Source organism: Ambystoma mexicanum, chromosome 6q (assembly GCF_040938575.1).
Source record: "Ambystoma mexicanum isolate Mex_15411 chromosome 6q, UKY_AmexF1_1, whole genome shotgun sequence".
NCBI classification, from domain to species: Eukaryota; Metazoa; Chordata; class Amphibia; order Caudata; family Ambystomatidae; genus Ambystoma; species Ambystoma mexicanum.
The window spans coordinates 457,133,590-457,158,217 of NC_090937.1; the positions used below are offsets into that span (position 1 = coordinate 457,133,590).

The 24,628-nt window shown below is 49.1% G+C and overlaps 1 protein-coding gene across 11 annotated transcripts in view; it reads left to right on the forward strand.

The window, feature by feature from the left end:
- TBCK (TBC1 domain containing kinase) overlaps positions 1-24,628 on the forward strand; it is a 2,754,978-nt gene that overhangs the window by 399,848 nt on the left and 2,330,502 nt on the right. The window contains exon 1 of one of the 11 annotated variants that reach the window (XM_069630937.1): positions 3,827-3,845. The exons of the other annotated variants lie outside the window; for them this stretch is intronic. Within the exon in view, the coding sequence (XP_069487038.1) occupies positions 3,835-3,845 (11 nt within the window). The 5' untranslated portion in view covers positions 3,827-3,834. Of the gene's footprint in view, positions 1-3,826; positions 3,846-24,628 lie in introns of those variants that run through there. 11 annotated transcript variants of the gene reach the window in all.

The window sequence follows — 24,628 nt, forward strand, 5'->3', positions numbered from 1 at the left end:
GGGCTGGATCTAATCCTGGAATGTAGTTGATTAGGGGTTACCCAATCGATGAGGCTTTCGTTCATTTCACGAGGTTCACATAAGCTTTGAACCCCGATCCCTCATGATTATGCTAAATAGGCATTCAACCCTACAGTGAATGCTGCTAAAGACAGTGGCAAGCGTCTGATTGCCTATGTGCTTGAAAGTCTGCCTATGTCACATTACTGTCTGACTTGGAGAGTACATGTGGCCAGGACGAACACTTGAAGGTACAGGTGCTTCAGCCCCCTTTGCATGGCAAGGACCCACCAAATGGTGTTATAATAAACAGTGTCTTGAAAGTCTATGCACTAAGAATGATTGGGGGAGGGGGACAAATCATCATTAACATCTTTGGCCAATTCTTGGAGCTCTATTACGCAGCTGCTAAAATGGCTGCTGTTCGTTACCGTTCTGGTGCTTGCACACCATATCCTGCCAATATCATCTTGACTGAGCGCTGCCATGGTATTGAACTAGAGCAGTTGTATTCAAACGTTTTAATGCCTAAGCCCCACCTTGAGTAACAATATTGCTGCTGAGCCTCCCCTTGTGTACAAATATTGTTGGTGGGCCCCCCAGATGCAATATCTCCTATATTTCTATCATACGCAGTTACCGTGATCCCTTTCTGAAGATCCTCGCTCCCCCTGTGGGCATTCTTCGGGCATCCCTAGAGGGGTCACCCCCACAGTTTGAAGACCACTGAACTAGAGGGAAAAATGATCCGTGACGGCTGAGGAGCATTCTGGTTGATTTTGGCGGTGTAACATACCTTTGGAGAGGAGAACTGCCGCTGGCCACGGTGGCCTACGTGAGGTTTCCTGTATACACGCAAGACTCAGGCTTTACCCTGGGTGCTGCAGGCAGCGGTGAGGCATAGTATAATGCGCAGAGCATGGCCTGCAATGAATCATAAACTTGGGCGACAGTGGCTGCGGGGGTCCGATCGCCTCACTGAGTGCATTAGAAGAGGGTCGTCTCCGAGTTGCAGCAGTTTTGGAAGAGCACTTCGAAAGGCTGTGCCCTTGAGCTGCATGCCCGTGTACGGGGGCACCGGGGCCATGTTGGGAGGAAGCACGGATTGTGCGTTTAATCCTGAGGCACAAGTGGACCTGCACAGCAGTGGCGCATTCACACGTGGAATCAGTGAGGCCTCCTGCTTAGCTGCCAGTGCTGACTGCTGCCCGTTATCCAGTACGCTGGTCCTGTGAATGCTGGTAGAGGAGAGCTGGCTTGCAACTGGTGCTCATCAGGCAAGGACATTCTATGTGGACACCTTTTCAAAGGCAAGAAGTGATGTTTGAATGGTGACAGAAGTCTGGATGGGCTCATTATGTGTCTTTCTTATGCTGGCAGATAACTCCTCAGATTAGAATGCAGCCTGAGCTTGCAGTTGCAGAGGCTTTATTACCTGGTTAGCAGAGTGACTTTAGGAGGAAGCAGTTAGCTGCTATACTGTATATAATTGGATTTGATAACCTGTAGTATGTTGATGTGTTGAGACAAATCTCGGTTGTGCAATCTCTGTACTGATTTTGATGACAATGGGCAACAAAAGTAACTCCTCAAGAAACGGGCCTAATTGGATGGCTATGCTAAAAGGGTGTCAGAACCTGTGAGCCTTTGTGTCCCAAACCAGTGCAACAGTGATGAAAAATGTCACCAGAGAGGAGGATCCAGTTGTGATAGCCCTGCGTAACTTATGTGAGAAACCTGAGGTGTTTCTCCCAGGCTATTCCCAGGGATCCTTTGTTCAGGTGGCCTGGAGAGGGCAATCGCTCTTGGATCCCAACCCTGGGGGCAGGCGAGCGAGGGAGGATCACCTGGGCAGGGGGTCCTTGGGGACTATGGGAGACACTCCCTCTGGCAAGACATGGCATTCCTTCCGTTCCACTACACCCCTACCTGACATCCCATGTGTTGTCATGGGATATTGTCAGTAGAGTTCCATCATACCCCAGTACCTTTCTGTAAAACGACCAGGGAAATTAAAACCCAATAGAAAATCCATTCACGCATCACAATACATTTATGCCCTTCACCCGGACAAAAACCTACATGGTTTCTCCAGGAAAACCTACAAGTCCCACAATCCCTACTTCCATTGTAGAAGTCCAACTACTGAGACAAAGAAGAGGCAGATGGGAGTCATGAGAATTGCCCATAGGAATCTATGGGCAATGGATTCCTATGGGCAATCTCCATGTTGTGCTGATAATGAGGTCAGACAGAGTCGGGTAGGGAGGGGCAACGACTCTCACCTGACTCAAATCAACGCTTTCAAAGAGTATAAAAGGTCAGACAGCCAGGCACACACTGAGCGAGCTGGGGGATGCTCAATGAACCGTGAAGACCAGAAGGAGACATCAGCAGCTGGGAGAACCTTGGGAAGCCACCTTGGGGAAGCCAGGAGGAGGGACTGACTGCCAAGACACTGAGGCCTGTGAGTACACAGGGGGCTACAGTGTGGCAGGGGGCGTGCCCCAGGGAAGCAAAACTCCAGCTTCACTTTTCTGGTAGTGTTTAAATCAGTGCTTGCTCCCTCCAGTGAGTTCCAGAAACCCAGCTAGTTGAGGGGCAGGTGCTGGGACCCTGACCTCAAGTGAATCCCCATTAAACCCGCTACCACCTCATCACTAAGGGTAAAAGATAGAGACCCTGTGACTCGAGGGAAGCTAAGGCGGGATAACCTGTTGTGTCAAGAACTTTGTGTAAATCCCCAAAGTGCCTGTAACTGGCAAAGTGGCAACTGTGAAATACCTCAGGGTATCTTGTTATGTTTATACTAAGGTATGCAGGTAAGCTCAGCTCCATTGTAGAATGTTCCTTTGGAATGTTTATGTATGTGTTCAGGGAACGTTCCTTTCAGAAGCAGTTGGGAGCCTGCTCTGGTGTATACTGGACCGGTGGATGCCTTTTCCCTGCCTTCATACTTACCTGTTAACTTCTAAATAAATATACTTATAAATTACAGAGCGCGTGTTCTTCATTCTGACATAACCCATATGGACAATCTAACATTGGCGACGAGGATGGGATTGAGGAAAGCAGCAGATGTTCACTCAGAAGAAGGAGCGCTTACACAAATGGATCACATGAAGTATATGGAGAAAAAAAAGGAAGGCACATGTAATCTCATCAGCAGAGACGAAGAGAAAGAAATGTATGAGGTAAAGGGAATTCCGCATGAAAGGCCCGAAATATGGGGAGGCATCCACCGGGTCCATTACCCACCCCTTCCCCTAGATAAGGAGTCCGCTATGGAGGGGGTGGAGAAAGTCGTTGAAATATGGCAGTGTGACGACTTAGTGTGCAGTGCTGGCAGATTGGGAACAGCTCTGAGCGCTCCAGCTGTGAGAGTCATGGGAGAAATTGAGAGTTTTCACTTGTGTTCTGTGCCGTTAAGCTGCTGTGTCCCGTTAAACATGAGCGGAATGGGAGAAGAAAGCAGTTTCTGGGCTGTATTCAAAAATACAAGAGTGAGAGAGCAAGCTTCTCCTTTCGATGTTAGGAGGCCTGGTTTGTGTCGTGCGGAGTCTCTGCTTAGGCTGACTGCAGAGGGTCCAATGATGACGTTGCTGGCTGGAAGATTAACTCCATCAGCTCACGAGAGCGACGGTTGGCCAGATATGAAGAGAATGCCTCGCATAGGAAAAAATAGGAAAACACGTCCATTTGTTTCTAAGGCTGATTGGCCTCACACCACTTCTACCAATCATTGGAGATTAGGTGTACTGCAAGACTCTCAAAGTGGAGGGTGTGATTGTAACATATTGCATGATTTGAAGAAAGGTCTTATTTTGTTTCCGGATGAACGTCGTGTAAGTGAAGACACCAACAAGCTTTTACCTAGGCGCTCCATGAAGATAAACTATGAAACAGTAAGAGATAATGACTGTTCTTGTATTGAGTCAATGCTGCCAGATCACTATAGTGATTTTGTAAAGCATCAAGAGCCAGCACGGAGGCAGCTGGACGGCGTGCCTTTCATTTACGGTTGGATAGATGACATTTTCGGAAGCTTCAATGAGCCGCTCTCACGAGTTTCTGAATACTCTTTGGGATCTGCTCCAAAATATCCTGTTATCACAAATGAAAAGGAGCGTCATAATTTGGCGTGGTTTGATGATATGATTGGGCAGTTTAAGGAGCCATTGAGAAGAAAAAAGTATTGCTAGTGTTGCTCATGGGAGAAATAAAGGGGGTGACAAGCCATTCACTAATTGCACTATGCCAATTGTGCTTCGTATTATTAACCTTTCTTTGCAGCATGAAAAAAAAAAATGCATTGGAGAAAAGTGCAACAGTGGGCTGACTGTTTGACTTTGGCGGACAAATGTCCTCGCACTAAGTGCATTTTTATGAGTGAGATATGTTGGTGGGACCGGTTGTCCCGGCACAATGTGCAGTTTTGTTTTGGGGGACTGGTTGTCCCGGCACAAATAGTGCAATTTTTTTGGTGGTCTTCCTGGGTTCAGGTGGTCGCACCACAGTTTGGGGATTGGTTGTCCCGGCACAAAGTGCAGTTTTGTTTTGGGGGATTGGTTGTCCCGGCACAAAGAGTGCAATTTTTTTGGTGGTCTTCCTGGGTTCAGGTGGTCGCACCACAGTTTGGGGATTGGTTGTCCCGGCACAAAGTGCAGTTTTGTTTTGGGGGATTGGCTGTCCCGGCACATCGTGCAAGTTTTTTTGGTTAGTGAGAATATACTAATCGCATCAATGTGATAACATACAGTTTTTTTTCACAGGTAACATCACAAAGGACTTTGTAGCTGAATATTTTGGACTCAATTGATTTTGCACAATCTTGTTTACCAAATATTATATGCGCAAATTGCCTAAATGTAAATGTGGTTCTGTGAGAGAGTGTGCAAAAGGAAGGACGGTTGAGATTGAGTGTACTTTGGTGTGTCAGATTGTGGGGGATGAGAAATCCCGGCACTGTTTCAAAGAAGTATCCTTCCAGGAACCCATCCCGCATACTACTAGAAGCAAAGTAAAATTGCCATTCCCCTCAACATCACAAAGGTCTTTGTAGCCAAATATTATGAACGCAATTGATGTTTATACACTTGTTGTCAGATATTTTGCGCGCAAATTGCCAAGTGTGTGATGTGATTTTATGCAAGAGTGGAAGTGAGCAAACGGAGTATTAAGTGTTGGTGAGATTGGTTGTACCGGCACTTGGTGCATGTTTGTTTTGGCAGTTTTCTGGGTTCAGGTGACCGTTCCATATTTTCTTAAAAGGTAGGTCTATTCACACATGGAAATCAGTCTAGGTTGTGGATGGATACAGTTCGTGGGAATAAGCTTTTATGGTTTCATTGATCTTTCCTGTGGTTGGTAAAGATTTTTTTTTTAGAGAAAAGGGAGTAATTTATCTGTGCTTAGGTAGTACCATCTTTGGAAAAACATTATCAGTGATTCAAGGTTCTTGTTTGTCATTGGTGGATAAGGGTGTGGTGTAGTTGATTGTGGGCTGGTTCCCTATTGCGAGGATGTAGTGGTAATGGCCTGCCACAAATTAGATGGTTTTGTTAGAGAAGTTGAAGATACTATGAAAGTGTTCCTGATGTTCATTTTATCAATTACTTGCAATGCACTAAGTAATTCTGTGTCAATGAAATGTTCAAAAATCTGTTTGTACACTTTATGAGAAGTTTGATTTGCAATGAAATTATTTTCACTTGGTTAAATATTTTGCATCATAGTCATGAGTGCTTTGTCAATGAAATCTCTCACAATCTTTTGATACATCTTGATGAGAAGTGTTTGTTGGGCAATTTTACATTTTGCCTTAATTATTAATTGGTCAAAGGTTAAAGGGGGGAGATGTGTTATGTTTATACTAAGGTATGCAGGTAAACTCGGCTCCATTGTGGAATGTTCCTTTGGAATGTTTATGTATGTGTTCAGGGAACGTTCCTTTCAGAAGCAGTTGGGAGCCTGCTCTGGTGTATACTGGACCGGTGGATGCCTTTTCCCTGCCTCCATACTTACCTGTTAACTTCTAAATAAATATACTTATAAAGTACAGAGCGCGTGTTCTTCATTCTGACATAACCCATATGGACAATCTAACATATCTCACAACCGAACCTCAAGAAACCCTTATTCAGGTGGCCAACAAAGGGCTGATCCACTCAGATCCCAACTCTATGGGTGAAAGAGCAAGAAAGGCTAACCGGGATGGGGAATCCTGAGGGTTGTACACAAGGGAATAACCCAAGGGAGTCCTGGTATTGTACTGGAGAAGGAGAGGAGGGCGAGATACCTGGAATTTACGTAGGCTGTATTAGATCTGTCTTCCTTCCTACCAATAGATCTCTCCTACCCAAAACCAATAACCCCTCTGTACGGAACCAACCCCCTAGGATCTCAAACCCCGTCACATTCAGAAACCGTCTTTCTCAAGACCCCTGTCATCCTGTTCACTATCCGAATGCTCCCAATCATTCTTCTTTCTGTGATTATTTTCTGCACTCCCAACCTGCTCAGGTAAAATATTACAGTTCCCACAATCCCCCTTGTTTATTTCACAAACCCAGCTATTCTAGTTTACCCCGCAAACCCTACCAATCCTGTCCCTCTGTCACTTTTTCAACTCCCAGTTGAAAGCAACCAACAATTACAATTCCCAACATCCCCTATGTTCTGTTCAGAATCCCAGTAATTCTTCGCTATTTCGTCCTTCTCAATCTAGCAACCGACTTGCTTCTTATAAAAGCACAGTTTCCCCATCCTATCCTGTAGGACATTCTGACACTCCAACCCCTCCCCTTTCCGACATGAATACTGGTTTACAGTGGACTTGTAATAAAACGGTTTGCCTGACTTGTCGTGACACAAGGGTCAGGCAAGTTCAGGCAATTGATCAGAATCCCACACACCTGACGGCCCTTTCCTTTCTCCACAAGGATAAATGGTGGAGCAAGAGAGCACAGTACGAGCATGGCAGACAGCACAATGAGACGGCTAATCAGGCACAGCAGTTCAAGAGAAGGAGAAAGGCAGCGGGAAGCGAGAGGGTGGCGAGGAGAGAAGTGACCTTGCCATTTTTGTCCCAGGCCCCCGGAACCTTCCTGGAAAATGGCATAAGCCGCAAACAATAGCACAAGGGTCTTGCAGCAGATATCAACAGTACATGGGGCAAGCATACGCCGATAAGCAAGAACGAGGGAGATTCCTGCCACCGTGTTACCGGCCTCGACTCCGAAAGATGGAAAGCCAAGCGGTTCATCACAGCCAGTGAGTCGAGGGAAGAACCGATGAGAGCCTGGCTGTGGTGAATGAAAGTCGCAAAGTGGCAAATTGAACTAAGTTCAAAGAACTGTAAAACTGTAAAGGGGGGACCAGCTGCAGAAGGAACCAGCACCACGTGGGTGCTAACTTGAGAGACTGTGGTCGATCCCTGTTTGAGCGAAACTACAGATACCAGAAGGTTGTAGGAAGGCCGCCAAGATAGGTCAAAGTGGTCATACAGGAGGTCAAGCAAAATCCATCTACTATCGAAAGACTTTGATCTACAAACTGTTGAAAAGCAAGGGAAGTGAATCCCGCATAGAGAGAAAACAAGGGAAGCGAATCCCACAAGCATTGAACTGTGTAAAAGAGTTTTGTTAAAAATAAAGAGGGGTCAGCGCACAGAAGAGGGGGACCCAGGGTTGAGCTACTATCACCCTAATTGCGAGCCAGAGTGAACCCGAACGAGGGATACCAGTAAAGAGGAGCGAAGTCCAACGTCCCAGGAAACAGTGTGTTGACAAGAGTGAACCCGGTAGAGGGATGTCCACGTTGAACTGTTAAAAAAAAAAAAGGACATTCGGGAGCGCTGCTGAGCAGCCAAGCAAGATGGCTCCTTGATCGAAGAGCTCCAGCCCCTTATTCTCCTATGTTCAAATAAATCCTTTAATGCCCAATTAACAAAGAAACCGACATCCGCTGCGGCTGCCGAAGTGGTCTGAGCTCCTGTGGTCCCAATTTGGCAGGGAATCCAAGTGTGCATGCGGAGCGGCGAGCAGCTGTAAGTGCCCAAGTGGAGGGCACTGAGCTATACTGGAGAACGTGCGCGCCCGCACCCCCACTGGGACTGCCTTGTGAACCGTGTCTGGGCTGGTGCCTAATGCCTCCTCTACGTGAGTTCCCGCGACTGGGCTGGTGGCGGCTGCGCTGGTGGTGGCACTCGAGATCCTGAGGTGCTGTGAAGCCTGCGGTGGCGAGCCCCCCCGAAGGGGGAAGGGGACTGGTTCATAGCCAGGCCACTTGAATTACTGAGGGCGCTCCTGGTCCCATACCCCTGCGGCGAGGATCCTCTTTTCCGGGAGCCAGGTGTTGAGTTGCTGGCCCGCTGTGACGGCCAGAGGTGCCGGAGGGGAGACTGAGGGGACTGTGGCACGGAAGTGAGCCACCATCTTGGTTCGCACACGCTGGGTGGCTGGGAGCCCTGGACTTGAGGTGGGTGCTGTGGCGAGTGCTCCCAGCTACATAAGATCACCCGCTATGGTCCTCCCTTCACATGGAATAGTATAGGTCGTGCTGGGCCAACAAGCCCTGTATGTCTCCCGAGAGGCACAGCGGCGCTTCTGCAACGGCCGTGGAGATGGACATTCACCCTTTCACAAGATCCTGAGCTGTGCCAAGAGACCTGTGCCTGCATCTCAAGCCTATGCAGGGGGTCTGTGAAACACTGACCACTAACTGCAGAACACAGGTACCTATAGGAGCACCCTCAACGCTCCGGGAGGCTGCCATCTGTAACACCACTCTGATCCTTGAGGCGCACGTCCACGGCCTTGCTGATTGGATCTACATGAGAAAATTTGCTCTGCCTTTACCCTCAGCGGCGGAGACCTCATACCTCGGCACAGTGGGGACAATTTTTAGTGATGAGTGATTGAGCACTGAGTAATACTCCTGTGACTCACATAAATGGAACGCTAGTCATGGTGTTGATCCAACGACGTGTGTGTGTGTGTGTGTGTGTGTGTGTGTGTGTGTGTGTGTGTGGCGCCACTAGAGAGGCACGAAAGCCATGCACAAACAACCAAATATTATTGCAAGGGTGGTATGGCAGATACATAGATCCTTTAACTATAGTGGGACACTTTGGAGTGATTACAGCACAGACCCACAGATATATCTGAGGTTCAGGTGGTGAGGTGCCGTTGTAGATACTGACCCACAGTGACTACGAAGTTGGGGCACTCTGGGATGCCTCAGGCCTAGCCCTTGTGCCGAATCATACGGTAACAGCCGGGTTTCACAGGTGGAAATACTAAGGTCTCGGGCCCGTGAAGTGGTGAGCACATTGGGGGGAACCTGTGCTAATGTCCCCCGCTTCGGCCTTGCAACAAGGCACCATGACAAAGGGCTCCGGAGGAAAGAAAAAGGGACCTATGGACTCCTACACAAACACCCCTGCCAAAACCCCGGGAACTATTGACATGACACCCGAGGATGAACAAATTAGAGGACATCTCCACAATAAGGTCTCTGAAATCCAAATTAGAGAAGGAGGGAGCACGTATAACTGAAGCTGAAACAAGGATTGGCGAAACACAGGATAGTACTCAAACCCGATCGTGATATAGCTCAGCTACAGCAGGAGATGAACAAATTTCGCAATAAAAGACTTGGAATCGTGCTCACGGCGCAATAATATCCGCATCATAGGGATCCCAGATGAGGCCTGCAAGGGCCTGATGGAGTAATTTGTGGAAAACCTCCTGAAATCCATGCTCGACTTCTCACAATTCTCCCAACACTTCTTGGTGGAGAGGGCACATTGCGCGTTGGCCCCCGTCTGGTCCCCAAACCAGGTGCTCCCCCTGGCAAGACTTCTTAACTACCGCGACAGGGATCTCATCCTTCGCGTAAGCAGAGAGAAAGGAGCCCTTCAATATGAATTCGCACACATCTACCCTTATTTCTCCGCCAATGTCCAAGCTCAGCGCAAGTCATACGATGCCGTCAAACTGCTATGCATGAGAAGTCCCATACGTACTTCTGTTCCCGGCAAAACTGTGCATCCAACATGGAGGGTGCACCCACTTCTTTGAGAATCCTTCAGAGGCAACAACCTACATTGAGGCCTCAATTTACATACAGCTACCGAGGCGAGACAGGGATGGCAGAGGCATCCACCACCCGCACAACAATGAACCAGACATCATGGACAATGACTGATCAATACACTTGGCGTTGTCTTCTCATTCTAATTGTGGATATGTAATTCTTGAAGAAAATGGGGCTGGCTGCAGGGATGCAGCCATCTAAAGAGTTCAGTTACCTGCTCACGGTGTCCTCCGTGAGGTGTTCAAACAAGTTTGTTAGTTCAAGGGATGTCATCGTCAAGTTGGTAGTGATGATGTGGGTGGTGGGAGGCAGTTGTGTCAAGTTGGAGATATATGACACGTCAGTTACCTCTTGTTCTAGAGGTCTTATAGGTTGTATTATGATGTGATTAGTAAAATGGGAAATCGGTGCAGGCTTCCCCTCGACTACACAACAAAATTGTTTCCTAAATTCATCTCCATCGAGACTGGGCCCTTATTCAATAACAAGGTGACGCTATAGATCAGAAAATCGCATTCATGTCATGGAATGTCCATGGACCTAATCACCCCATCAAGTCACGCACGGTTGTAGCATACATCAATCGCTAGGCCCCAAAAGTGGTGATGCTCCAAAAAGACATGCGCCCAAGGGCAAACTAATGAAGGGTTTGCTGCTAGCTGGGCGGCCACAGAGCGGTTACACCGATTAGTCCTCGCAATCTAGAGGCGTGATGGCACTTGTACATCGATCTATCCCTTTTCAGGAGTCCAAACGCTGTATGGATTGGCTGGGGAGATATGTGATACTGTGGAATGAACTGACTGGTATCAACACAACTCTAGTAAAAACTTTTATGGCCCTAATATTGATGACTGACCACAAAATTGATGGGTGGAAGGTGTCGAATGAATCTAAACCACTGGCAATTGCTCTGGGCAACCTTCCACACTACTGTTTTTTAGCCCGTCTGCGCCATTGCAAAAGGGGACCAGCCATGTGCAAATCAGTCAGCAGCTGCCGCCACCACCAAGGTAGCAGCCCAGCCCGAACTGCTAGGCCAGGTACCTTCTGCACAGAAAACCAAGCAACCCCAGACATGTTTCGGCCTTGTTGGACCTCCTCAGTGAGGTGCAGCCTGGTTCCCTGTGGCGCAGCGAGCAAGGGACCCACGTCTGGGCATACCCCCTCTCACAAGGAGAAACAAACTGACCACAAAAGTGATGGGTGGAGTGGGACGGGTATGCCCAGATGTGGGTCCCGTGCCTGCTGGGCCTAGAGACCCAAGCTACTCCTCACTGATGAGCCCCAACAAGGGCAAAACATGTTTGGGGATGCTTGTGGTCTTGTGCAGAAGGGATGCGACCTAGCAGTTCGGGCTGGACTGCCCCTTTTGGGGTGGGGCCAAGCCTGATTTGCATATGGTCTTTCCCCTTCTGTAATGGCTTGGCAGATGAAGAACGGTGGTCTGGAGGGTTGCCCAGAGCAATGCCAGTGGTTAAGATTCATTCTAAACCTCACAGCCATCACCTCTTTGTGTTTGCCTAATATTGATGACCCTGAGTTTTATGACCGAATAATGGGCATCCTGACAGGGGGAGCCAACACGCATATCATCTGGGGTGGAGACTTCAATTTAATCCTGGACTGTGTGCTGGATCGGTGCAGGGCGACTCAGCGAGCCCATACCAATGCTGGTTGCACAGTGTTGTAACTCATGCAGCACTTTTAATTAGTGGATGCTTGGAGAGATTGCAACCCTGGTACACGGGAGTACACTTATTACTCGTCGGTACATGGCGTTCACTCCAGTATCGATTACTGGCTGGCCTCGGCCACGCTAATGCCACAAATACATGATTGTAGGATTCTCCCCCGAACACTCTCGGATCATTCTCCCATTATACTCAGTGTGGTGGCCCCCCATGGTGCATGTCCCCAGCATGTCTACTAGACCATGTTTTTCTTGATAAGCTCAGTGAGGGTTTGACAGATTTTTTCCACAGAAATGAAAGTCCGGTGCAATATCACAGTGTGGGAGAGGCATTTAAGGTATGGGTTAGAGGGGAGGTGATATCCATATCCTCGGGCGCCCTCCGGGAGACACAACGGGAGCTGGGTTGCTTGGAATTGGATCTCAGGAAACTAAATACGAGGTCACACAGGACCTTGCACTTTTGGGACTCATCAATGGCAATCTGTCGAAGTTCAAGGAGCTGGCAGATAAGGAGGTTAAACTGATGTACTTACCCATTCAGGCGAGACAATATGGGGAGGTGGATAGACAAAGTCGGCTCCTTGCAACCGCTGTCCGATCTGAGAAAGGGATACTGCACATCACAGGTATTAAGGGGCACTCTGGGATTATTCACACTGCCCCGGAGGCTATCAACGACAAATTCCGTCAATACTACAAATCCTTATACTCTAAGTCGGACCAATGCACTAAGGCAGAATTGGAGGCATATTTGGCAGAGATACCTCTTCCGGTTGCGTCACAGCAGGCGCAGGTAACACTTAACCAACCACTGACTTCGGGCGAAATCATTGAGTGCATCAAGTCACTCCCATCCGGCAAAGCCTCTGGCCCTGACGGCTTAGGCATCGAATTCTATAAAGAATTCTGATACATCCTCGCCCCCAAACTACTGCAATTATGGGGGGAGTCTCTCCAACTTGGTCGATTACCCCCTTCTCTCACAGAAGCAGTGATCAGTGCTACTGAAGCCCAATAGACCCTCCACAGAGATGGCCTCATATAGGCCCCTCTCCCTGATCAATTCCGACACAAAAATCCTCCTGAAGCCGCTTTCCACTCGCCTCCTCCCTTACATGTCGGAGCTAGTACACCCCTGATCAATCTGGGTTCATCCCTGAGCGCTCAATGGCGTTCAACCTGCACAGACTCTTCGGTATACTATCCCAAATTGATCCGAAAGCATAGGCGGTAGCTGCCTCGCTCGATGACGAAAAGGCTTTCGACTCTGTCTCTTGGCAGTTCTTATTCACAACTCTCGAACGGATGGGCTTGGGTGGTGACTTTCTTCCATTTGTTCGTTTACTATATGCTTTCTCCGCCGCTAGGGTCCATACTGGTGGTATCCAGTTGTCTTTATTGTTGCTAGGACGCAGCACAAGACAAGACTGCCCGCTGTCCCCTCTGCTGTTTGCACTCCCGATTGAGCCTCTTGCTTGCATAATGCGACTCAAACATATACATCGCGGCCTGCACATGCAAGGTCTGCCACAAATAATCTCATTCTATGCCGACGACACATTGCTCTATATATGTAATCCAGCCCTAAATTTGGTTCCTCTATTGGAAGAGGTACATAGGTTCTTGGTCTACTCAGGCTATCGCATCAACGAATCCAAATCAGAACTGTTTCCATTGACTGCCCCGACAGACCTGGCTGTGTTTTTTGGGCATAGTGGTATCGCAAACTCATCGTTCCCTATTGGCAGAAAATCATGAGGTATACTTACTGACACTAACAGACAAATTGGCTATTTGGACTAGAATCCCTATTTCTCTGGTTTGCAGGCTCTCTATACTCAAGATGGTCGTGGTCCCTAAACTATTGTACTACTTCACTAACATCCCTGTCTGGCCGGGTCGCACATTCTTTATCAAACTGTGCTCCCTGGTGGTTGGTTTTGTGTGGGGCACTGGGGCCTCGCGAAGGAGCTGGGAGGGCTCGAAAAGACCATATGAACAAGGTGGCCTCCAAGCCCCTGATTTCAAGCTATACTATGAGGTATTGCAGGCACAATTTGCCGGGTACTGGTACTCCACTCTGGGGCGTTCGATACATATGGCCCTAGAGAGATACATCGCTTCACCCTCGGACCTGAGAAATGCTGTTATTGCCAACAAACACACTGACACTTGCACATTCGACCCTGTCTGCAGAATGGTGAATGCATGGGCTAGACTATTTAAAAGGCTTGGAGTTGCTAACCCCGGTTGCGGTGCGCTCCCATTGTGCAATTGCCGGGTCTCCCCCGATATACAACAAGGATAATCGGAGAGCGTGGGATCCCAACGGAACTTCCGTTACACAATCTCTTCCCGAATGGTTCCTTTGTTACATATCCAGACTTTTCTGAAAAGCTGCGCAGCAACCCAACCCAAACACTGCAATATTACAGGATTAGAGCAGCCGCTGGGAAACTATGGCCCTCCTTTCCTACGGAGCCCATTGAATGTGAACTATTGGCAAAAGTGGTTTCGGGCAGATACCCACGGGGGTTGGTACTCCACATGTCCAGAATATATAAGACATACCAAGGCATCCAGCCGCTTCCCCAGGGTGTCAAAGCACAATGGGAACTGGATTTAAATATCCCGATAGACGGTATGGGGTGGCTTCGTTGGTGCAGGCTTACGAAAGAGGTCTTGCTGAATGCAAGGTACAGACTAATACAATTCAAGATGTTGTACCGCCTGCATTACACTCCCAAATGTGTGGCTCGTTTCGCACCTGATGTTGCTGGATGCTGCGCAAAATGTGGAGCTGAAGTGGCCGACTCTATGCATATGTATTGGAGCTGCCCACAGATCGTGCAGTTGGCAACTAGTCACTGATGGCCTGCACAAGTTCACTGCTATACCCCCCACGCTCTCGTCCCCCAAATTTTTGTTTGGCGACATTGGGAAAGTGTCCATTAAGATATGTCGCCTCTTCAACTTGGGATGTCTGATTGCCAAGAAATGTATACTTGTTAGAAATCAAAATTCGCCCCAGACATTTGTGTGGCTCAAAGAACTGACCTACGCGAATGAGAATGAGGAAAGATACATCTCCCTCACAGTACCCAGCTGCAGACCCAAGGACATATGGGGCTCCCTTTCGAGAATGCCTACAAAGGACAAGGTCAGATCCATAAATATTTCACGTGCTGTACCCACTGTAATTCATGCTTGGTCTACACGAAATGTTTACTTGTTGAATATGCTCAGTCGATGATGATCTTTTACGCTTTTGTGTTTCTGAGGCAGTATGTCTGCTACTGCACAAAAGAAAGTAAAAAAAAAAAAAAGGATGTTAAGCTTTGCAGAAAGCAGAAGAGCCATAGTGAACCCGGAGGAGGGAGGCTGAAGGAATCAAAATGGGTCAGTGCCCAGAAGAGGGGGGACCCAAGGGTGAAGAATCCTCACCCTAAGTAAAACAAAAATTCAAACTTTCAGTTACTGAAGGAACTTTTGTTTGTTTGGTTATTTGAATACGTCAGGTCATCGAAGGCAAGAGACTTTCAAGAGAAACGAGACTTCGCCATCAACGGCCCTGATAGCAGAAACAAGCACCCATCCCGTGCTGGGAAGCTTGAGAAAGTACTCTGCTCCAAGATCCCACTTTAGCCCGTGCACAAACGTGGAGAAGGGAGACCTAGGCTAGCGCATCCTCACATATTATTTGAGAACACTTCTTTCTTTTCTTGAAAACTGTCCCACACCCTTTTTTGTACTAGTTGTAAGGTTTGACAATAGGTTTCTTATTATAGGCCTTTTTATTTGACTCAACGCCACTAGGATTGCCTTATTTTTCTTTTGATGGTCGATGCTTGCTCACATCATAGACTTAGGTTTAGATTAGACGTTTTTCCAACCTGCCTTCATTGTTCAATAAACACCCTTGTACTGTGATCACTTGTGTCTCTTACTTGTTACCACCATGGATTCCTTACAGAACAAAACCTCAAATGTGCATTCTGGGACTTGTAGTACAAAAGAGCAAAGCTGTGCGATAGTGGTCCAGCACTGCATGTGTGCCCAATTGAAGGTCTCTGTTAGGTATGCAGCTGATAAGTGGCAGAAGTGAAAGTTAAAGAGTTGTAAAGAATTGTGAATCGAAGTGGTCCTGCGACGAGTCAAGCAAAATCCTGCGCAAGGTTGAAAGTCTTCGATTCTGGTGTCAAACGGGATCTGAGCCCGGACGAGGCGGACCCGTGGTCCGAGCCCGAAGGATGGAGCCCATCGTGAACTTATGATTGTGAGAATCTGGACAAAGGAAAGGAACGTTTTTGTTCTGTGTGCTACATTAGACCCTGCACAGTAAGAGACTTTGAATGGCAAAGAGACTTTGGCACAGAAGGTCCTGATGCTGAGAAATTGAACTGCATGAGAAACAAAAGGAACTAAAAGTACCAGCAGTCACTGGGAAAGAAGGTAATACTGTGTGTTTTGACAAGTAAAGTGAACTTTGTTTCAAGGCATAGGAAGCCTGTATTCTGACAAAGGAAATCTGTGTTTGGCAAGCAAAGTGAACTTTGTTTCAAGGCGGAGGAAGCCTGTGTTTTGACAGACGTTTCTTTTCAGAATCCTTTTTGTTTCTTAAAGACTTTGCCAGAGTGGTGTGAGACCAGCCGAACCATTGAACTGTGTCCTTGTGCCGAGGAAGTCAGTGTGCACGAGGCTCGAGTGTGCTGCCTTGTCCTGAGCTGAAAGCGTGGGGAAAGAAGGCCAACTGCTCAACTGTCTCGAACACTTTTACTTTTTTGCATACACTACTGTCCCACACCCTTTTGTATTTCGAAGTAATGATTGGCAATAGTTTTATTAGCATAGGCCCTTTTATTTTGACAGACTCGACTAGGACTGCGTTATTATTTGGTGGTTGTAGCTTGCTCCCATCCTTAGATATAGGTTTATATAGGTGTTTAACCAACCCTTTAAAATTCAATATCAATAAACACCCTTGAACTGTGTCTCATTTGTGCTAGTCTTCATTGATGATACCAAGCCTTTCCTTACACTTACAAAAGTGCATTGGAGCCATTGGCACCAAGATAGATACTCTGTCAGTAAAAGTGGAAAATTCTAATGCTAAGATTGATAAGATGTGTAGCGATTGACAGAGGCTGAACAGAGAATCTCTAAGAATGAGGACCTAATTTTGGGTCCCAAGACAGCAGTGAAGTTCTTGTGCTCTGAGCTCAATTTGGCGCAAGGTTAAGACTCTCTGAAGGTATGTTACACTGCCAAAATCGATCATGGCGCAATAATGTATGAATCCTCGGCCCCCCAGAAACATCAACCATAGGCCCTTTGGAACTCTTCTTGGGAAAAACCTACCTGCAATTCTGGGCAATCCAGTCTTTACTTCACACTTCCAGGTTGAATGGGCGTATAGATCACTGGGCTATATAGACCAGCTCCGGGGCAGCCGCTTAGACCAATCATCGCAAGGATCTTCAACTTTCGTGACCAGAGATTTAATCCTCAAGGCGGTGTGACGGCATCATGAAGCAAGACGCAGACAACAGATTCAGAATTCAAAACAAACACTTTTATTAACTTCGATGTCAGGATGCAAAAAGGCCCAACTTGCCCTATGCTAAGGTGGGATTTCCCTACCTAAATGAAACTAAGGAAAGTCTGAGTCGAAGAGTTCAATTTAAGAATCTCCCTGTGTCCAAACCCTATACTTACCCTCACAACTAATCTATAAAATGTGTAGGGATGTCAGCAACCAAAAGAAACCGTGTCCAACATAAAGTTCTGAGCTTCTTCCAGCTCACAGCTTCCTTTCAGCGCCCCTTCCCCAAGTATAAAACAGTTCTAACAAAAAAGTCTCCAAGTCTCAGTGCCCGGAGCCTAGCTGCCAACAGTGTGTCCGCTTTATCCCCCTTCGCGTAAAACTTCTGCTTAAGAAACTTCAGCTTCTTGACGGTTTCACCCATGTCCAGCTCTTTCAGTTCGACTCTTTTCTGTCGGAGGGCTTCTAAATCACCATCATTATAGGTCCCTCCCCCATGCAGTTTGCTCTTCAAGTCTGATATTCTTGCAGAGCTCATCCCCCCACCTTCAGTCTACGTTCCTGCTTCCTCTTGGCCCCACTTGCGTATAAGTAACCCTCGCCAGGTAGCCTTTCCGGCTTCCCATACTGTGCTAACCCCCAACTCCCGTTGTTGTTTTCTTTAAAATAGTTCTCTATCGCTGTAGTGAGCTCTTGGGCAAAGACCGGATCCTTCCACAGATCATCATTGCACCGCCACCTGGATTCCCCTCTATTCATCCCCACCATATCCATCTCCATGGCGACCATGCCATGGTCCGACCAAACCGCTGGGCGGATGTGACAGTTATGCACTCTCTCAATGTGCCCCTTGTCTAACAGCAGATAGTCTATCCTCTTGAAAGTTTTGTGTACCCCCGAAAAGTATGTAAAGCCCTTTTGGTTCGGGTGTCCAAACTGCTATACTTCGGCCAATCCCTTCTCTTCAAGGGTATTTTTAAACCAGCACCTCCCTCCGTGCTCAGCCGCACCATGAGAGGCCCCCTTCGAACACATATCCAAGCGGGCGTCACCCCATGAATTGAAGTCCCCTCCAATTATGACCACGCCCAGTCTCCTAGCCAGTATGGAGTTTAAAGCTTCCTCTTGAAACGATTTTTGACCCTGGTTGGGGGTGTAGACTGTGGCGAACATCCAAACCCCTTCCAGTAGCCCCTGCACCATCAGCAACCTCCCCTCCATCAGAGCAATCTCTTCGGCCTCCGGCAGACAAAGCCCACTCTGCAGCACCATGCCTACTACTCCCTTTATACATACCCCAAAGGCCAAAAAGGTTCTCATCATCTCCCCTCCCCCTAAGCGACCTCTTTTCCCCTGCCTACAAACTCGTCTCTTGTAGGAACAGCACATCCAAGGCAGCCTTCCTGAATTACTGCCCCACCAGGAATCTTTTAGTGGGCGAGTTCAGCCCCTTCACATTCAGGGTACATGCCCGTAGTATGCTGTGTCCCGCTCTTAACATTGCTGCGTCTTGGGGGAAGGGGGCGCTAGAGAGCCCACAGCCAAGATGGCCGCACTTCTCTAGTCTCTGTGTTGGACTGCCGTGAGGGGAGATCGCACACGTACCCATTGGGCATAAATCTGCATCCCGACTACAGGAGATCTGGAGGTGTTGGCATCTGGAGGCCCAAGTTTGGTTGCCGCAGGAAGCTCTGGAAGTAACAGGCGGTGTCCTCAAGGCCGAGTGGTGTTAACCTGGAGGCGTCCCCCCAGTGTCAGGCATTGGGTGGGACGAGCACTTGGGAAGGCAGACCGCGCCATCAATGTTGGGTCGGCCGCACATTCCGACTTGGCAACAGCTGAAACGAAAAGGCCCTGATGGGCGGGGAGACTGGGCTCGGCCCCGGGGTTTGTGGACTCTGTAACGGGTACGGTGAGGCCATCGTGATCCGAGGCGGAGTGGCTTGGAAACCGGTTGCCCAGTCCTCGGTCCAGCCCGGGGGTGGACTTCCAAGGTGGAACAGAGCAGCAGGAGGGCCAGAGTGAGGGGGACAGCCCCTGGGCTGAGAGGGTGCCTTTCCACCCAGCTGGCAGACATTGAAGCCAGAGAGGAGGCGGATCCTTCCTCCCCGCTGTTGTGTTGCACCTGTAGTGTCGTCCTGGAGTTGTGGGGTCGGGGGAGCTCTGAATAAGTGGGGGAGCAAAGCGAGGCTACTGAGCCCAGCAGCAGTTGGCCTGGAAAGACACCCAGAGGGTATTGAGACAGTGGAAAAAACCCTATGTCTGGTGTGGTGCAGCGAACCCTTCCCCCCCCTGGACTACTGACAGCAGAAGAGACTCAGGGAGAGACCCTGTTTCAGTGTGAGAAGAGCGAAGTGGTCACCACCTCAATATAGGGCCTGCGCAGGAGAGAACTCGGGGCCCGTTTGGGGGGGTGGGGCTACCGTGGAGCTTGCTGGGAGGAGTGAAACCAGAGCCCTCCGGGGTACTAAAGCAGACTTCAAAGAGCACAGCAGTGTGTGGGGCAGGAAGATGCCATGGCTAAAGGAATCAAAAGACAGTCCCGTCTGACTTTTTCTCAAGAGGAAGGACTGAATAAGGGAAGCGAGAAGATGCTAGCGTCTCGGTACAGTGCTGACAAGAGAGCCGCTTGCGGGTTCGAGTTGGGGGGGGCTCCGCAGTCGGAACTTGGCAAGGTGCTGGTGGAGATGAGGACGGGCTTCGCATCCATCGATATGAAGCTAGATGGAATGGCCTACAAGGTTGACCGGATGCAAGAGCGCATTGAGAAAGAGAGCGGGAGGATCTCCGAGGTTGAGCACCACTTGGGAATGCCGGAAGAAACATGCGGTGAAGTAACGCAGGCAATCCAGGAGCTGTGGAGGGAAGTCGAACGAAGACCTTGAGGCGAGGTCACAGAGAAATAACATTTGAGTGGTGGGGTGACTGAATCGGTCTCGCAACAGAATATGGAGGTCGTTATGGAGAAGTTAATCAAGGAGGTACTACAGGATCCCCCCGCTGTCAACTCAATTCTTGATAGAAAGAGCACTTTGCTTCTCAGACGGCTCCCATACCGGGTGCAGAAGGCCCGCCTCTCCTTTTTGCCAGCAAAGATCTCCGCAAATGAGGGATGCAGTACGCTATGCTATACCTGTCCAGACTACGTGTCCAGCACGGCAACCAGGCTCATTTTTTCACCAACCCGAGTGCAGTGCACGACTTCCTAGAGACGCTTCCAAAACGACCAAATGGTCCTTAATGCAAGGGCAGCAGCCTGGAGGTGGTGGATGGCGGGGTCTTTATGAAGTCTATGTGCTGCTCCGCGTCCACCCCTAACTTAAAGGGATCAAAGGTGTTTAAAAAGCCAGCATCACCCGATGAGTATCGAATATGTGATTTGATGGAAATGTAATGAATCAGTCCAGCAGCGTGTTAAGGTTAAGCTCTGCTATCTGCCTCCAAGGTCCAGGAGGGTGGGAGGTCACTTGGGAGGTGGAGTCCGGCGTCCCTGGGCTGTGTCCTATGGTAACTCAGATGTTTTGGGAACTCGGGGGTTGGGCATGTGTCACTGCAAGTTGGGTTTGGGCAGTGTGGGTGGGGGCAGGTAGGTCAGGGGCAAGTTGGGGGAGGGGGACTGGAGGAAGGGTGTTAGGGGTAAGTTGGGAATCAGTTGATAAAAACGATTCACGCCGCGTAGGTTTGGTATCCAGCCGAGGTACGGCTTCTGTGGGCATGGGGGCAAAAACGGCGCACCTGAATACTATACAAGCAACCACTGATGGCCAGTGTGATTAGCTGGAAAATACAGGGACTCAACAACACGCAAAAGGGCCGCAAAGTAGTTCAGTATTGTGAACAACACGGGACCAAGGTGATCGTGTTGCACGAAAAACAGCTGGTGGGTAGGGGGAACGAAGTTGTCGCTAGATCCTTGGGTGATTGTAGGCACTACACCTCATATTCATCCTATTCAGCAAGAGTGATGACACTTGTGCACAAGTCCCTGGGCTTCCGTACGGCGGACGCAGTTGTGGACCCGGATGGGAGATACGTGATTGTACCTTGATGTTGCGGCACCACAATTATCACGTTCATTGATATTTACGGTCCCAACGTGGATTTTTTGAGTTTGTGATGAATAAGTGCCAAAGGTTCCTGCACACTTGTTTGGTTTGGGCCGGGGACCTCAATATTGTGCTTGACCCGCAGAAGGATAGATCACCGGGGTGGGGGGGGGGGGTGCCCACGTTCTAAGGCAGCGGAAGTAGTTCTGAGGGGCATGCAGGAACTAGACTGGGGGATATGTGGAGGCTACGATGGCCAGAGGTGAGGGAGTACTCCTACCACTTGTCGGTTCATTGGACCTCTTCGCGACTGTACTATATTTAGCAGGCCCCTCTCCGATACACCGGATGATCGATTGCGTTCTCCTCCCCAGAGCACTATCGGGCCATTCATCGGTGTTGTGGTCGGTCCGCCCGGAAGGGTCTCGCCCCTTTTGGAGATTCAAATCAGCGGCGTTATCAGATATCGTGTTCAAAAGTGAAGTGCACAACCTGATTTAGTCATACTTCAGTGAGTACCTGGGCTCAGTGCCTGAGATGGGTACTATAAGGCAAGCGTTTAAAGTTGTGCTTCGGGGTGGGTGCCTGTCCCTAGAGATGGGGGCATTAAAACCGTTACACAGACAGCTAAACAAGACAGAGGCAGAAATCAAGGTACAAGAGGGGCTAGTGGACGAGGGAGGTGGGGCTGGGTTCATGGCCAAGCTAAGGGAAGGACTAGACTGATTTAACGATTTCGCGGAGCGGCAGGTTAAATACCTGGCACGTCCAGCAATGGCCCACAGGTATGGGGAGGAAGGTAGGCCGGGCAAACTCTTGGTGGCGATGATTAGACACGAGAGAGGGAGCATAGACATAGCTGCTGTGAGAACTCCGGAGGGGGGCGTGGTGGTAAAACAGGGGGCATAGCTGACCCCTTTCATCGATATTATGAGAATCTGTATGTGTCTAAAGGTTCGCTGCCTATGGGGGAGCTGGAAAGATATATAAAGGAGGCAACCCTCCCAGCACTAAGTGGGGAGGCAGTGAAAGAACTAGCTGCTCCCATCACTATAAATGTGGTCCTCCTTGCAGTACCTGCCCTGCCCCCCTCCAAGGCGCCAGGCACGGATGGGATCACGGCTGAGGTTTATAAGGGGTTGGGGGCTTGAGGTGGCATAGCACATGCTTTTGGTGTGGAAAGAGGGCATGAGGGCAGGGCAGCTCCCCCAACAATGTGTGATGTTGTTATCGCGCTAATTATGAAACCGGATAAGGACCCTTTGGAATGTTCCTCATACCACCCAATCTCGTTGTTGAACCTTGATACAAAAATCTTCGCCAAGATTCTGGCAGACCAGCTTCTCCGGGGTTTATACCAGGACGATCGACTTCTTCCAACCTGCAGAGGCCATTTGAGATTTTAGCTCCTATTGATCCAGATATGCATGCGGCTGCGATCCTACTTGACATGGAGAAAGCTTTTGACTCTGTTGAGTGGAGCTACCTGTTCGAGGTGCTGCGCCAGTTGGGAACCCCACAATACTATCTCTCGTTGGAGGGGCTGCTATATGCAGGATCAAACGCCCTCATAGGGATTGGAGGCATACGTCAAGGGCCTTCGTATTGGGGTGGGGGACCAGACAAGGCTGCCCGCTCTCGCCCCCACTCTTTGCTGCAGCGATAGAGATACTGGCGGCCAGACTGCATAAATATCATGTAGCCAGAGGACTGGCATTGGGTGGAATCAGGGAGTTGGTGTCGCTATACGCGGATGATGCTATTCTATATTTTAAAGACCAAGCAACCAACCTGGGTCCACTCTCACAGGAAGTAGTGAAGTTCGGGGAGGCCTCGGGCCTGAGGTTAAATAAGGGCAAATACTCTGTTTCTGTTGAACGAGGCCACGGTTAGACCATCAAATACTGAGGGATATAGATGGGAGTAACGGGCTGTTACTTACTTTGGGGAGGGGGGGATGAGGGTCAGCAGAGATTCCCGGACGCTACTGGCAGGCAACCATGTAAAGGGTAGGATACTTCGCTGAGGTAAAGTCCCAGCTGTTTAAGCTGGCTTGGCACCCATGCAACCTACGTATTAGTTGGGACATATTAACCTTACTGTGGGATAAGAGGGGCGTTTGCGCCCCTGATGTAGAATTATACTTTTTGGCGTCCCAGTTGTATTTGTTCGCATAGAAAAAATGTCAGTACGTCCATTTTCTCTCCAGGGGGTCTTGCTCTCCAAGAAGGTGGCGGGCACATGTAAATTCGACCCGGTGGCATGCATGATCCATGCATGGAAAAGGGTACTAAAGAGGCTGAGGGTTGATGTCCCATTTGACCTGGGTATTTCGCTGTGGAATATAGAGAAGCTGGCACCAACGTGCGATCAAGTCATCATCCAAGACTGCCATGGGGTGGGGATTGACCACATGGGGGACATGTATCCGAATGCATCCTTTGTCACCCGACTGCTGTTTACCTAAAGGATGGGGAAGGGCCTCCAACGTAGGTTACAGTACTTCAGAATGAGAGCGGCTTTCAGAGTGTGGACCCACACATTTCCAGAAAAGCCACCCGAAACCCGCTCTTGAAGTTCATTATATGCTTGCCGGGTAGCAGAGGGGGTGGTTTCCGCATTATACAAATTGATTCAACAAGATCCAACTTTCTCTTCCAAAACATGGTCCTTCTCGAGCTCTTCGCTCATCCACCTCCAACTCTCTGAGAAAGTTAAAAAAAAAAAAAAAAAACATTGCTGCATCTTCCATCTCCCAGTAGAGGAGATCCCAATACTATCCAGCTGCCTCCACTTCATCACTGCACCCCCATTCATTACAGAACTCCTCCCAGTGCCCACTCATCCCCCATCTGTCTCCCTCCCGCATCTCTCCCCTTCATAAACTGAACCTTTTGGATCACCAATTTAGGAGAATCCAACAACAACCCTGTAGAGACGCCCTCTGAAAATCTCGGACCCCCAGTGGGATACTCCCACCCGCTGGCAGTGCATTAGACGTTGCATCCTCTCACCGTCTTCCCCATCGAGACCCAGCACTCCAGAGTGGGTGTCCAGCCACTCCAAATCATGACTGCTTCGTCGGTGAGGGGCCGCTAAGCATCACCCATTTCCTGCTGACATTGCTGCTCTTGTGTCTCACGGGGCCATCCCGTGCTTTTGCCTCTCGAAGCGTGTGGACCGGATGGGCCATCCAACCACTTTGCCATCTCTCTGTCTGACAGGTGCCGCAAGACTTATTCTGCT